This window comes from Dipodomys ordii, unplaced genomic scaffold (assembly GCF_000151885.1).
Source record: "Dipodomys ordii isolate 6190 unplaced genomic scaffold, Dord_2.0 Scaffold78, whole genome shotgun sequence".
Classification (NCBI taxonomy): domain Eukaryota; kingdom Metazoa; phylum Chordata; class Mammalia; order Rodentia; family Heteromyidae; genus Dipodomys; species Dipodomys ordii.
The window spans coordinates 6,881,850-6,897,564 of record NW_012267294.1 but is presented as its reverse complement, the minus strand read 5'-3'; the positions used below and the strand labels follow the sequence as shown (position 1 = coordinate 6,897,564).

Genomic DNA, 15,715 nt, shown 5'->3' with positions numbered 1-15,715 from the left:
CGCTGTCCCTCAGCTCTTCAGCTCAAGGCGAGTGCTCTACCACTTGAGCTACAGCGCCACTTCCGGTTTTCTGGTGGTTTATTGGAGATAGGAGTCTCGTGGTCTCTCCTGCCCGGGCTGGCTTTGAACTGCGATCCTCAGATCTCAGCCTCCTGAGTAGCTAGGATTACAGGCGTGAGCCACCAGCGCCCGGCCCTTTGCTAGATTTTGTTGTCTAAGTCTCTTATACATTTTGAACCTGAACTCCGTGTGGTTAGTTGTCTCTGAGCACTTGCATCTTTGTTCCTATTGTTTGTTCTTCAGAGATGAGGGCTTACCTTCTTTTTTTTTTTTTTGTCGGTCATGGGGCTTGAACTCTGGGCCTGGGCACTGTCCTTGCGCTTTTCAGCTCAAGGCTACCACTCTACCATTTGAGCCACAGCACAATTGCAGCTTTTTCTGTTTATGCTGAAGAATCGAACCCAGGGCCTCATGCATGCAAGGCACTGAGCCACCTTCCCAGCCCCTTATCTTCTTCCTTATGGAGAACTGAACCCAGACTCTCAATTGCTATTTTCTAGTAAGTACTTTGGGCCATTATTTATTGTTTATGTTCCTTCCTTCCTTTGTTCTGGTAGGTCTGTATAAATTCTATTCATGTTCCTTTTTTTGGGGGGGGAGGGGGGCCCAGTCGTGGGGCCTGAACTTCAGCTCAAGGCTAGCGCTCTACCACTTGAGCCACAGCGCCACTTCTGGCGTTTTTCTTTTTGCTTATGTGGTGCTGAGGAATCGAACCCAGGGCCTCATGCATGCAAGGCAAGTGCTCTACCACTGAGCCACCTTCCCAGCCCCAAGAGATTTCTTTGAATGATTTATAAGTAGGGAAATAACAAAGGTCAGAATCCTGGTAAGTGTACCTAGGAAGGACTTTGGGCAACTCTTCAAGGACTCTTGAAACAAAGAAACACAAGAAGAAGGGTGACTAACCTTTTTGAAGTAAACCAGGTCCCCTGTCAGGTAGCTGAGGTGAACAAACTCCATGTGCAGTGTGCCGAATTCAGCCAGGATACTGCTACCAGCAGATGCCCAGCCCCAGTTCCGTCCTACTCCACTAAATGAAAGCCAAGATAAAGGAAAAAGGTTGAAAAAGATCAAAACTTAAAATAAACATATACATTTTATATAAATCTTAGAAACTATATAATTAGAAGTATTATATACAAAACACAATACTTTAAGTAAACTTAAATTTTAAATTATAAAATACCTTAATAGGCAATTATACCTATGTTTAAAATAATGATTAGGGCTGGGAAGGTGGCTCAGTGGTAGAGCGCTTGCCTTGCATGCTTGAGGCCCTGGGTTCGATTCCTCAGCACCACATAAGCAAAAAGAAAAAAGCCGGAAGTGGCGCTGTGGCTCAAGTGGTAGAGCACTAGCTTTGAGCTGAAGAGCTGAGGGACAGCGCCCAGGCCGAGTTCAGGCCCCACGACCGGACCCAAAAAAAATAAAGATTAAAAAAATAAAAATAAAGGTAATAGCTGGTTGCTGGCTGCACCTGTAATCTAACTACTTAGGGAACTGAGACCTCCAGAATTGAGGCACCAAGCAAGCCCATGCAGAAAGTCTGAGACTCTATTTCCAAATAACTAGTCAAAAGCCAGGCCAAAGTTTGACATCAGCCATGAGTACACACAAGACCTTGAGTTCAAGCTCCCAAACCCAAGACACTGTGTGTGTTGTAAAACCCGTGTGTGCGTGTGCACGCGCGTGCACGTGTGTGTGTGTGTGTCTATAACCCTAGCACTCAGGAGGCTAAGGCAGAAGGATTATAAATTCAAGACCATCCTGTGCTACACAATTGCACAGTAAACCTTGTTTCAAAAAAAAAAAAGAAGAAAAGATACCAAAAACATACATTTGAATAGCTTTCATACATTCTCATTCACTTTCTACCACCAAGCTCCACCCTCACTCATACCCTACATACTCAGCATCCCAAGTGCATATGGAAATAACCCTATGTTATTATTTTCCTACTTCCTTAAAATACAGCATGAGCCAACTGTGCCAACTGCTCTGCCCCTTGCACTGAAACCCTGCAATGCGCTTGAGCACTTTCTCTGTATCAGACCACGAACAGCATTCTCATTTTCCTGAGCTGCCCAGACCTCCATGATGAGAAGGCTCTCAGCTAGAATACACCACTCCAGAGGCACACCAATATGTGAGAGCATTTTAACTTGTCTGAAAACGTGAGTTATTGTGCTAGTCCTGAAGACAGAAAATGTTCTGCTATGGCCAGAACAGCATCATACAATAAAGAATGGCCCTACCTCAAACAACTCTGGTAGTGCCTGTGTGAAGACTACCACGTTCTATAAATATGCATAATGTATTTAATCATTCCCCTATTGATTGTCCCTTGGGACAGATGCAATTATTTTCTATTTTGAAAACTTACAGTGGTAATCTTGTGGATACTTGGTTTTTATATATATACAATCTGTAGGACAATATTACTTCATTTTTTTAGCCTACCCTATTTTTATGTGCAACATGACTACACAAACGAAAACTTGACATATCTTATTTTTTGGTTGGTCAGGCTTGAACTTTAAGCCTGGACACTATCCCTGAGCTCTTTAGCTCAAGGCTAGCACTCTACCAACTTGAGCCATAGTGCCACTTCCAGCCTTTTCTGTTTATAGGGTGCTGAGGAATCAAACCTAGGGCCTCATATATGTGAGGTAAGCACTCTACCACTGAACTACCTTCCCAGCCCCTTAAATGACATTATCTTTTAAGAAACATTTAATTTCTTCTGAGCACAGGTTGGATACAGTGGATCTGTGACCTCAGCTATAAACCAGGGATGCTGGCTTCCTCACCAAGCACCAGTCTCTGGTCTCTTAGTCCAATGGGGCTGTTAAATCTTTTCATTGCCTACTATGCTCCTTCTGCGAGTTTCTGCTGGGTTTCTTTGTGTTTTGTCCAATGTATATGAAGTTGTACAACACCTATGACATCAATGCTTGGGCTTTTCCTCCATGATTCCTTCCTACCTGAGACTGTGTGTTGTATCTCAAATCATTGCAGCAGTTCAAGACCTGACAATTGGTAGTCTCCTCTGGCCCTCAAAGACTGACTTTAGGCTAGGGCTCTCCCTCAGGACATGGTCTGGAGCATTAGCACACAGGAGAGGCCAGCTTGCACTGTGTCAGAAGACCCTGCCTCAAAGCGGCCTTAGGGGGACGGCCTTCTTTAAGATCACAGCCCCACAAGCCCTGGCTGGCTGCACGGACCCTTCAAACCATTTGTTTTTATACATCTTTGTCTACCTTTTATGATTGTTTTGGTGAAAGGGTAATCTGATAAGAGTTGTTCCACTCAGAAATGTAAGTCCAGATTTATTCTTCATGGGCTATTCTGACTAGAATTCTAAACCATTCTCTGCGATGTTCTCTTACTTCTAGGAAGAAGTCAAATATATATTTTCTTCTCAAATATATCTACTTGTATAATAGCAATTCAGTTTTCTTTGTTTTACTGACCTGTGTAAGAATGTATTAAAATCTACATTGGGATATATCACTACCTTACTTAAAGTTCTTTCATTGTAGACGGCTATTTTTACACTGCCTCTGGAAATTATGGAAGGAAATGCCACTAAGAGATTTTTATAACTAGTAAAATCAAAGAAGTAATAAAAAACATAGTAACTATGTAAGGCCATCATTCACTTCACAAATAGTCCCTACTCTGCTATGAGAGGGACCCAGGTAAGCCTGGCAGGTAACATGTCTGCTCCCACATCAAGTAAGCCCACAGAATAAGTGACAGCTGCTATAAAGAGAACAAGCAGGAAATACAGTATGGAACAAACAACAGAAAGTACATTAGAGTTGGGTGTGGTGGCACATGCCTGAAATGCCAGTGCCCAAGAAGCAGAGGCAGGAAAATGGTGAGCTTGTGGGCAGCTTGTGCTACACAGCAAGTTCCAGGTCAACCACAGGTACACAATGAGACACTACTCAAGAGAGGCAGATGGGGCGGGGAGGGCGGAAGAGAGGGGAGGCAAGTGAAAAGGCTCCCTAGCCAGCTCCACTCTTCAGATGTTATATTCAGAGAAGAGTTTCTGAGGTTAAACAATTTCAGCTGAGACGCGGTGAAAAGCAGGCCCTGATGAAGAGACTTGGAAGAGAATTCCTAGTATGGGAAACAGCAAGCACAATGGCCTAGAGAGAAAGGCAGGGCTGGAATGGTTAGAGCTCAGAGTAAGGATAAGTAAAGGTTAAGTTTAGAGAGCTAGACACGATCCAGATTATGCAAGAATTCTCTAGACCAAGGAAAAATCTCTGCGTTTTTGTTTGTATTGGAATTATGATGGAATATTACAGACATTTATGGCATGTTTAGGAATAAAACATGTCATTGAGAAAAATCAGCTAGGTTTCTATATAGCAGATGGACAACATGTGGGCAGATATAAAAGTCTAATACTCTATCCTACAAACATTTTCTGGCCAAAAGTCACAAAGTTATGTTTCATTCACAGCACATTCGTACATTTTTCAAAATACTAAATTCTAAACAAGACTTTTCATTTTCTATTTTACATACAGCGTCACAGAAAGGATCTAAACATTACATTTGACATCTACATATACTCTACCTATTCACAAAAGATCTAAACAAATTATAGAAAACTCATGAGCACAGAAACTTCCAACTACAAAAACTGATGAGTTGCCCCAAACCTACTAGATCTATTTCTTCTACAAATTATGATTCATTATTAAAATGTAGGTTTTCAGACATACTCAACAGAAAAACACGGAAACTGCATTTTCAACCAGTATACAACACAATTAACAAACATCGTTTCTCTCCTGACTGACTGCCAGCAACAGGAATAAAGAAATGCTTGACAGACATCTCACGAGGCCCATGCTAGCTCAGCCTGAGCATCCCATAATTGTATTTAAATGTTTTAATAATGACTCATCTATATTTTGGTTTATATTTTGTTCAAAATCCACTGAAAATATTTAATCAGTGTATTCAACGAAACGAGTCCAATTTCAAACGTTGGCTGCAATTTATCCAAACAGAAGAATGGAATGAACTAAATAATTAAAGCACTCAAACAATGTGCAATTTCAAGTGGCAAATCTTGACTTTAGAAATAATCACCTCGCAGAACAACTATTTTCAATTACATGTATTTATAGAGCAAATAAATGTTATTTTTATCATCTAAATCAAAGAAATATTTCAGTGACACATTCATACTGTCGACACCAATGGGGTAAAACTGGCAAGTCCTGCAGCGCTGTGTTATCTGAGTCAGAAGAAAACTTACACTAACCTAAAAATCAGAAGCCTTATCCGAGCTCCTCAGGAAGCTGGGACCTAAGGATGGCAGTGTGAAACCAGCCCAGGCAGGAAAGCCCATGAGGCTCCTATCTCCAATTAAGTACCAAAAAAGCTTAAGTGGCACTATGGCTCAAGCAGTAGAGTGCATGCGCGCGTGCACACGCGCACGCGCGCACACACACACACACACACACACACGTCTTATTTCAACAAAAAAAAATCTATTTATATGAGGTACTCTAAATGAACACACACACACACACACACACACACACACACACACGTCTTATTTCAACAAAAAAATCTATTTATATGAGGTACTCTAAATGAAAGTAAGAAGATGTATTTGTGAAAATATGAGCACATTTTTAAAAAGTTTAGAACTAAAAGTGTCTTGTATTGAAACAGAATTTGGTTTAAGCAAATATAAGAGGAATATTTTCTCAAAAGGAGTTATCAGTGAAGGTGATCATTTCAAATTTAGATAAATGTATTAGACATTCTTCTTTCTTGTTTAGTAATTATTTGTATTTTGAAAAATGTTTTGCAGTAAACTCAAAATGTAATTCAGTTTGTTACATGCTTTAAATAATCACTTTAAGTAAATAAATCACTTTAAATCCATTCATTCTCAAATTGTACATCTGTGACTACATAGGGTAATCCTTATCATTTGTTGCCATAGCCTGGTTATAAATATTTCTAGTATAACAGAAATATCTCCCTATGATACCTCTTATGTGGCAGCATATTATTTTATCTGTGACTACCAAACTTTCTCCCCTTTCCCTTGGAAGTTTAAACTGTACTTGTAATTCTGTTTTTATGAAATGTACTATGACAAAATTTCTTATGTATGGCTTCTTTCACCCATAACTCTATTTCCTTACCTGTTCAAGAAATTTATGGCTTTTGATAAGAATAAACTTATATATATGTAAACCTACAATGCAAAAATGGTCTTTCCTCCTCATTCGCAAAAGATGGTAATGTTCTATCAAATAAAAAACCTCCTTCTTTGATTAAGGATAAATACAACAGCTTTATATAATGGTTGTTTTAATAATATGGAGTCTGAGTTTTGTGACAAAATGTAAAAGAAACAAAAGGAACCCCCAAAAATGTTGTCAAGATTTTTACCTATCTGTGTGGGAAATCTCATAACTAGATGAGCGTTTTATAATAGTTTCTTACCATTAGGATTTAGCATCATTTAAATATTTACTGGTCAGTTCTATAATTAATTATATATGCTCAAGTGTGAGTCTATATGTATACATATATGTGTATATGTGATATATATATTCTATTTTTCCCCATCCCTGAGGATTAAACCTGAGCTTCAAGTTTTATCTGACACACACTCCATCACTGACCTATATTCTCCACCCCTAAATATGGTTTTAAACTTCAGGTTATCCTTCAATTATAGATTTGTATTGATGATTCTAGGCAATATTTGTTTTAATTTTTCACTACTGTCCTTCAGACAAGCCTAGAATTGGTTTGTTGTTGGTTTTTTTTGTTTTTTTTTTGGCCAATCCTGGGGCTTGGGCCACTGTCCCCAAGCCTCTCTGTGCTCAGGACTAGTGCTCTACCACTTGAGCCACAGTGTCACTTCCAGCTTTTTCTGAGTAGTTTATTGGACGTAAGCCTCAGATTTTGTTGCCCCAGCTGGCTTTGAACCATGATCCTCAAATCTCAGCCTCCTGAGTAGCTAGGATTACAATTTTTTCCTATCAGTTCTTTAGTTCTCTTTTCTGTCTTAATTATTGAGCTTTTTTTTTTTTTGAGTATTCTAGTTTCTGTACTGATTTCTTTTTGCTTGTGTGATTATTCTAGGAATTACAACATTACCATTAATTTAATCAGGAAAGTAATAATTAATGCAGAGGAGAGGTCTAAAATTAGTGACTACGTATGGAGAAAGATTAAAATAACAAGATAACTCCAAGTAGAAATAGGACAAATAAAGCATGAAGTAATGGAATGGGGAAGCCAAACAATGGCAAAAAACAGCGATGAGTGACAACCACCAGTCCATGGGAAACAACAGCACCCATGCACCTAAAGACCCCTATGCTCCCACACAGGGGCAAGAGTGTGATATTCCACAGACTATGCAGAAAACACTTCAGTAGCATCTACTAAATCCCTTTGCTATAGCAAACTTACAACTGAGTATCTATCCCACAGAAGAAAAGCATATGCCCTTTGATCCGGTAATCATATTCTTTTTTATTGGCTGGTCGTAGGGCTTGAACTCAAGGCCTGAACACTGTCCCTCAACTCTTCAGCTCAAGGCAAGCTCTACCACTTGAGCCACAGCACCACTTCCGGCTTTTGAGTGGTTTATTGGAGATAAGAGTCTCAGGGACTTCCCTGCCCTGGCTGGCTTTGAACTGTGATCCTCAGATCTCAGCCTCCTGAGTAGCTAGGATTACAGGCGTGAGCCACCAGCTCCCAGCTAGTATCATATTCTTAAGAACCATTTCCAGAAAGATAAAATAATCCCCACTACCTCAAGACAGATAACAGAAGGCTATCATAGCAGTAGATAGAAAAATAATGGAAACTAGTGCCATTGACTCGGAAATGAATTTACAAATTATGATGTAACTAGGCTGGGTCTCACATGGATGATCTCAAGTATGTCCAATGAGGTATCATTAAATGAGAAATTATAAAACACAGAAGAAGCCAGGTACCAGAGGCTCACGCCTATAATCCTAGCTATTCAGGAGGCTGAGATCGGAGGATTGCAGTTCAAAGTCAGCCTAGGCAGTTAAGTCCATGAGACTCTTATTTCCAATTAACAACCAGAAAACCATAAGTGGCGCTGTGGCTCAAGTGGTAGAGCCTTTGCCTTGAGCTCAGGGACGGCACCCAAGCCGAGTTCAAGCCTCATGACCACCAAAACACACACACACACACACACACACACACTCTCTCTCTCTCTCTCTCTGAAGCATCCAAATAAACCATTTAAAAAGCCCTGCTAGAGAAAGAATTCAAACAATGTAATCCCCTAGAAAAACAAACTCACAGTCCTACCAAGTAAGTACTGGGAAACTTACTTGAGAGGTGTGTGGCATAGGTCAAGGAGAGGGGGGAAGTGGAGAGCAAGCAAATCCTATGAAACTGACAAAACTGAGGAGAGGAGTTGGGCTAGGAGAGAACAATGAAGGGGTGCTACCAATAAAGATGCACTGATAAACTGAGTTGCTGAGTAGGAACTCCTTTGTAAAAGTACTTAAAAGATAGTAAAAATAAAATTTAAAGATACACAAGGAAGCTCCTGCCAAGTATACATGCTGTGTCTCTGAATACTGCATCATGTTACAGAAGACAAGAGATGTGAGATGGTTACTGGCAAAGCCTATATGGAAAATGCATAGACTCCAGTAGACATACAAAGAGACAAATAATTGCATTTATGATGTAAATGCCAGTAATGCATTTGTATACATGTATACTAAGAAATTAAGTGGGCAATTATCTTATAAAATGGTCACGGTATGGTCCCTGAAAACTTTTTATCAAACAATGTTCTGTGACATAAGCTTGGTTTTTCAGTTTTTTCTTTTATGGTAAAAGAAAAAGGCAGGCCCCTCCAATCTTTCTCCTTATCAGAATTAGGTTTTAATTACTAAGAAAGCTATAGCACACTAGCAAACTACTGAAGAAAGTATCAGAAAATCTTTCATGATACTAAGAGAATAAATATACATATGGTATTGACTGTCCACACCCCTATGAGGCGGTGTCTCTAGAACCCCAGCCAGCTTCCCCTCATAAATGAGCTAATACATGTTATACATAGCAAAATTAATATTCACTGTTAAAGGCTGACTTCTCAAGGTAATTCAACACTCGACATTAGCAAGAAATGATGAAATTGGTTATTTTTAAAAATAAAGTCACACCTCCAGAAAAATAGATGCTCCTTTTATTCTAAGGGGTCTGAATGCAAGGAGTTCATCCATCAAATTTTCATGTAATTTACGAAGTCCACATGATGAATGGTAAATATGACTTGGAGAAAAAAAATGAGCAGCAAAAATTCCAGCATACACAATTTAAATGCAAGTTAAAATATTGACATTACTCAAATTTTAATTTGTACATGATCTGCATTATTTACACAGTTATATAATAAAAACATCTTATCCAAGTAAAAATCTGTGTTTTCCTTCAGAATGAAACAGACTGCAAATACTTTTAGGAGTTCACTCGCAACTATAGTCTTAAGAAAGACCCTACACTATGTCATGAATGGTGCCGTCATCATTTTTTAAAATGATGGCATTCAACAATAGAAGTCCTAATTTCTAGCACATTGCTTTTCACACTTTGACTGAGAACAAAAGCAGGCAGAGTATGAAAAGAAAAAAGAGAAAGGAAGACTTATGAATCTGTTAACCATGCTAAGTAGAAATGAATAAGAGAAACAAATGGTGCATAAACACACAGGTAAAGGAGACAAACCCAGGCTTAGAGAGATAGAGTAATGACTGGAATGAGGGCTAAGGCAGGTGGCCCATCTGGAATGAGGCCTGACCCCTCTCAAAGTAAAGAAGATACTTTTAAAACAGAACAGAAAACAGTTTAAAGCAATATCCATTCACACACATGCAGAGAAAATAAAAATAAGTCTTGAAAAACACGAAGACTTTCAGAACATTTGGAAGACTAAAGGTCCAAAAAAAAAAAATCAGTTAACTGAATTCTTCCTGATGAGCGACCACATGGAAGAGTTTACCTTTTCAGATTCACCATTGCCCAGGGAATACCAGTAGGTGTATTGAAGGCAGGCAGGAGCTTCTCAGCCAATTGTACTGCTTTGACCTTGAATATCTGAAATAAAAACACATAAGTAATTATAACTTATAACCATCAGCATGCACTTGGTTATTGCTCCCACTCATAGCTATGGACAGAGGTATAGTTAGGTATAAGGAGCTTGGGGGAAAATCTCATAGAAAGCAGAGTAAATGTCTGCAAGCTGGACACTAAGCACAGGTACCCCACATGCACACCCTGAACCGTGACCAACTGAAAAGAAAAGATGCGGTGTGGGCGTTATTATTTGTATTTTCAGCTGGCAAAAACAAAACTAAGAGAAAACACTAGGCTATAGTACTGCATACAAGATAGACAGTCAATCTTAGTTCAAACATTAAAGCAAAAGAAAGATGGAACACAATTTGGATAAGCACCCTAGAACCAATAGAAATACAGGTCTCGACACTTTTCATGAAAGTCTAAATGCATTAGAAAATGAAAGAAAATATTTGAGTTCACACTCAAAGTTTACACCAAGAGTTATATATGTTTCATCCTCCCATGTTACCCTGGCTTTTCAGTACTCAAAGCAACACACTACCCACATGTCATCAGTAATCTTTCCAAACACTTAAAGTCATTTACTATTATCTGTACATAGAAAGACTTCTATTTTCTTAGCATGTAATAGCAAAAAGATCTAGACAGTTAAAAATCTACTGTTGCTTAGTATAGCCCAGTAAATAGGTTTGTATACTTTATACTAAGACCACTAACTCAGGTACAGGAGCACCAACTCCAGAATAGAACTGGGTTCAAACACTGTTAGAAAAGTGGTGCTCTCCAGCCTACACACTTCATGCCGATCTGCTCTTAAACAGATTCCAAACAGCTTATTTAAGATGCTACCTTGTCAACAGCCAACAATTGCTATTCTTCATATACGAAGTTTTACTTTTCATATAATCAGGTTTTAGGTGAGATTGTATTAAGCAAAGCATTCCTACATTGCTGGGGGCAGAAAATATTGTGTTACAAGCAGAAAAAGAAATATGATGTTAAAATGAACTCCAGGGCATGGAAACGAGGTTTTTGTTCTTTTTTGCTGTTTTTGTTTTCTTTTTGTTCTGTTTGTCCCTTTTAGATGTCTTTGGAAATGTAAGAGGGGGTACAGAATGGAGAGACAAAGGTAAACAAATGCAGGAGTGGTACTCACTAGATACTATGTTGGAAATGAACTCTACAACTTGACAGTGGGAGATGAGAAGGAAAAACTGGGAGAGGGCAAGGGGAGGGGTGACACTGTCCAAAAAGAAATGTGCTCATTACCTGTCTTATGTAACCGTAACCCTCTCTGTACATCATCTTTATAACAATTTAAAAAATTGTTAAAAAGAGTATGTTAAGATGTTCTTCTGCAAGATTCCTTAAATATGACAAAATCCACTTCACCAATCCTTCAATCCATTTCACATTGCCTTCAATATCTACTTCAATACAAAACCCACAATGATTTAGGTCACTATTTAGAAAAGCACATGTAAACTCAGTTCTCTCATTTTGAACATTCATATCTTAGGAAAGATAAGTTACAACCTATTATAATCAGTATCATTAGGACTGAAGGATCAAGTTTGTTTGTTTGTTTTTTTGTGTGTGTGTCAGTTATGGAGCTTGAACTCGGGGCCTAGATGCTGTCTCTCAACTTCTTTAGTTCAAGGCTAGCGCTATACCACTTGAATCACAGTGCCACTTCTGGATTTTTTCTGATTGGCATATTGGAGATAAGAATCTGACAAATTTTCCTGCCCAGGCTGACTTGAAACCATGATCCTCAGATCTCAGCCTCCTGTGCAGTTAGGATTACAGGCATGAGCCACCAGCACCTACCTCCAAGTTTCAGACCAGAGTTAAATTAGCTCTTATTAGTCAGTTATATTAGTTATGACCAGCTATATCACATCTCTTCTATATTAAAAAATTAATATTCAAAATGGTAAAAAATAGCTACCACTTCAAATGAGTTAAAATAGAAAGCACTTTCATTTCTCATTTAGAACTAGCCAATAATATATTGTCTAAATTTCAACTACCTTTAACAAGTTACACTAAACAGTAACCAAATATAGTAAACAGTTCAAAAAGAAAACACCCTAATACACTGAGAAAAAAAATCAAGGGTATACTTTTATTAATAATTTAGTAATAAATTAATAATTAAAATAATTAATAATTTAGTAATAAATATATTACAGTCACATTCCCTAGTGTAAGAAACATTTTGATAGCCAATTTAAAACACATTAGTTTTGGGGCTGGGAAGATGGCTCAGCGGTAGAGCGCGTGCCTTGCATGCCTGAGGCCCTGGGTTCGATTCCTCAGCACCACATAAGCAAAAAGAAAAAAGCCGGAAGTGGTGCTGTGGTTCAAGTAGCGGTAGAGCGCTAGCCTTGAGCTGAAGAGCTGAGGGACAGCGCCCAGGCCCAGAGTTCAGGCCCCACAACCAGACCCAAAAAAACAAAACAAAACACATTAGTTTTTAGTATGCCAGGCAGGCAAATCCAAAAATCCAAAAAGTATCAAAGTATAAAATAAGACTCTTGTCCAAGTCTTTCCTTCAACCACACAGCTCCTTCTACAAGGCAACCTGCTTTTCGATACACAGGAAACACATGTGACACACCAGTGCATGGTACACATGGTTCCTAGCCATTCTACATCAAATCCTTACTTCTAAGCATCCCCCCCATCTTGCCTGTCGTCCCCCCCCAGAGTTTCTAAGTCTGGGCCCACAGTGGCTTACAATTTCTTCCTGTGTGAATACTTTATTATTATTATCATCATCAAGGTAATGTACAGAAAGGTTACAGTTACATAAGTAATGAGTGATTTCCTTCGTAGCAGTGTTACCCCTCCCCACTGACACTTTTATCACAATAACAACAACAAATAATCAGCCATAGATACCTTGAGCAAAAGAACAACGTAGGAGGTATTATATTCCTTCATTTCAAAGCACACAACCCCACAGTTATGGAAACAGCATGCTACTGGCATGAAAATAGATACAGAGACAAACAGAATAGCAAGACTAGAAGCTAACCCACACAGCTACAGCCAGCTGATTTCCAACAGAGACTAAGGGCACACTGTGGAAGAAGGAACCTTTTAATAAATAGAACAGAAAAACTGGATATTCACACAGAGAAGAATGACATTAGAATGCTTTCTCTGACCCTATATAAAAGTCAACTTCAAATGGACTGAAGACTTGAAATGTGAAATCCAAACTATGAAATTACTAGAAGAAAACAAGAAGTGCTTCAGAACAGTGCAGTGGGAGATATAATATATATAAATAAAACAATACACCATGAGGCTGGGAAGGTGGCTCAGAAGGTGGCATGTATGAAGGCCCTGGTCCTATTCCTCAGCACCACATAAGCAGAAAAGGCCAGAAGTGGAGCTGTGGCTCAAGTGGTAGCTAAAGAGGTTGGAGCTAAAGAGGTGAGGAACAGTGCCCAGGCCCAAAGTTCAAGCCCATGACTGACAAAAACAAAAACAAAAAAACCCTCGATTTTATGCCCACACTGACAGAGTTCCAACCCAGGGCCTCAGGCATGCTAGCACATGATCTGCCACTGAGCTATACTCTCAGCTCTACTTTTTATTTTGTTTCTCACCTCTATTGTTATTTCTTTTTTTTGGGGGGGGGGGATAATTCCCTTCTACCTGGCCTGGTTTAATATTATTATTCCTGAGCTATTGATGCTTGTGTTTGTTCCATTTAGTGTTTGCTCTAGTAACTCAACTATAAATCTTTAACTTTTCAGTCTACTTGAAATTAATATCGTTCAACTTCCTATAAAATGTAAAAACCTGGGCTGGGAAGGTGGCTCAGTGGTAGAGCGCTTGCCTTGCATGCACGAGGTCCTGGGTTCAATTCCTCAGCAGCACATAAGCAGAAAAAGCCGGAAGTGGCACTGTGCCTCCAGTGGTAGAGGGCTAGCCTTAAGCTGAAGAGCTGAGGGACAGCACTCAGGCCCAGAGTTCAGGCCCCCTGACTGGCAAAAAAAAAAAAAAAGTAAAAACCTCTCTCTGCTCTTTTCTTGCTCTTTTTCAGCTCTTCCTTCTCTTCTCTTTCCCTGCTCCCTTCTCTTTCCTAGCTCTCTCTTTCCCACCTTTCCCAGATGCTCTTCTCTTTTCTAGCTCTTTTCTCTCTATAAATAATACTAATGTGAAATACTATTTTTTGCTTTAAGCAAATACATAACTTTTAAAGAAATTAAAAAGAAAAATAAACTAAGATTTCTAATGAATACTTCTAAATCATCCAAACACAGTACTGTCATTTTTTTCCCTAGATGCTTGCAAATTTTTTCTTTCTCGTTGGTGGTCAGGTGTTTGATCATGACATGCCTAGGGGTGCTTAGAACACATCTTGTTGAGAACCCACTTTTAAATTAGGTCTATCACCAATAAAAGAAAAATAATAACCATTACTTCTTCAACTACATTTTCCATCTAGCTGCTCTCCTCCATTTGGAACTCAAATTTAAATACAAGCTAGGCTTTTCCAACATCATTCCACAAGTTTCTGAACCTCTGGTTCTTTCTTTTAAGATTTGGGAATCTCTTTTGCATCGCAATGAATAATTTACACTGATCTATCTTCAAGTTTAGTGGCTCTTGCGATTTCCAAATGGCAAACACAACAAATTTTTTTTTAACTTTGGATACTTTATACTTTATTTCTCATTCCTAGATTTTCCAATGTTATTCAGATTTCCACCTACGCATTTTCAGAAATGTTTTCCTACATACCACTGGGCTGCTATAAAATCCTCATCAACTAATTTCAGTATCTAGTCACCTCAAGATAGGTTATCAGTTATATTTCTTTTAGATATACGAGTCACATTTTTCCCTTGTATTTTCATATACTGAATAATTTTGAATTGCATTCTGGTCAATGTGACGGGTATGTGTTTCAGAGACCCCAGTTCTCTACATACTCGGTTATATGCTGAGCTTTCTTTTATAAGGCTCTGAAACTCAAAATTCAACTGTCTCCCCACAGCTGGCAGCGCCTGACTGGATACTCAGACTCTTCAGTGTGAGCTAGGACCATGTGATGTCTGCCCCTCTGCGGTGTAGCTCAGTGCTTACCCAAGGAAGGGGCAGAGCTGCACGAAGCATTTGAGAATTCTTGGTGGCTCCCTTCTGTCCTAAGTCTTACTCCAAAATTTCTAGCTCCTGTTATAGCTATTTATAAACTGTGTCTTCTGATTAATCAAATCAGTAACCATCACATTCATGAACAATGAATTAGTATTACCACTGTGACTTCAAGCACATCAAGATGTATACAAATGCATACATAACTTCATAGGTACATATGCTGGAGAATGTACCTGAAACTGTTTATCTACTATGTTAACAGAGTGCAGTGCAACATTCTGCCCAATCCCCAGCATGTCTGCAGATATGATGTGAAATTCTCAATGGAATTTGCAGCCACTTCCCAAGCCAAACCATGTTTTCCAAAATTCAAGTGAGTACTAATATAATG

The 15,715-nt window shown here is 39.0% G+C and overlaps 1 protein-coding gene across 1 annotated transcript in view; it reads right to left on the bottom strand.

Moving 5' to 3' along the window:
- Positions 1-15,715, bottom strand: part of Man1a2 (mannosidase, alpha, class 1A, member 2) — a 75,828-nt gene that overhangs the window by 28,049 nt on the left and 32,064 nt on the right. The window contains exons 6-7 of the mRNA XM_013024712.1: positions 10,121-10,215; positions 967-1,090 (exon numbers count right to left, since the gene is read on the bottom strand). Coding sequence (XP_012880166.1) covers positions 967-1,090; positions 10,121-10,215 — 219 coding nt within the window. The remainder of the gene's footprint in view (positions 1-966; positions 1,091-10,120; positions 10,216-15,715) is intronic.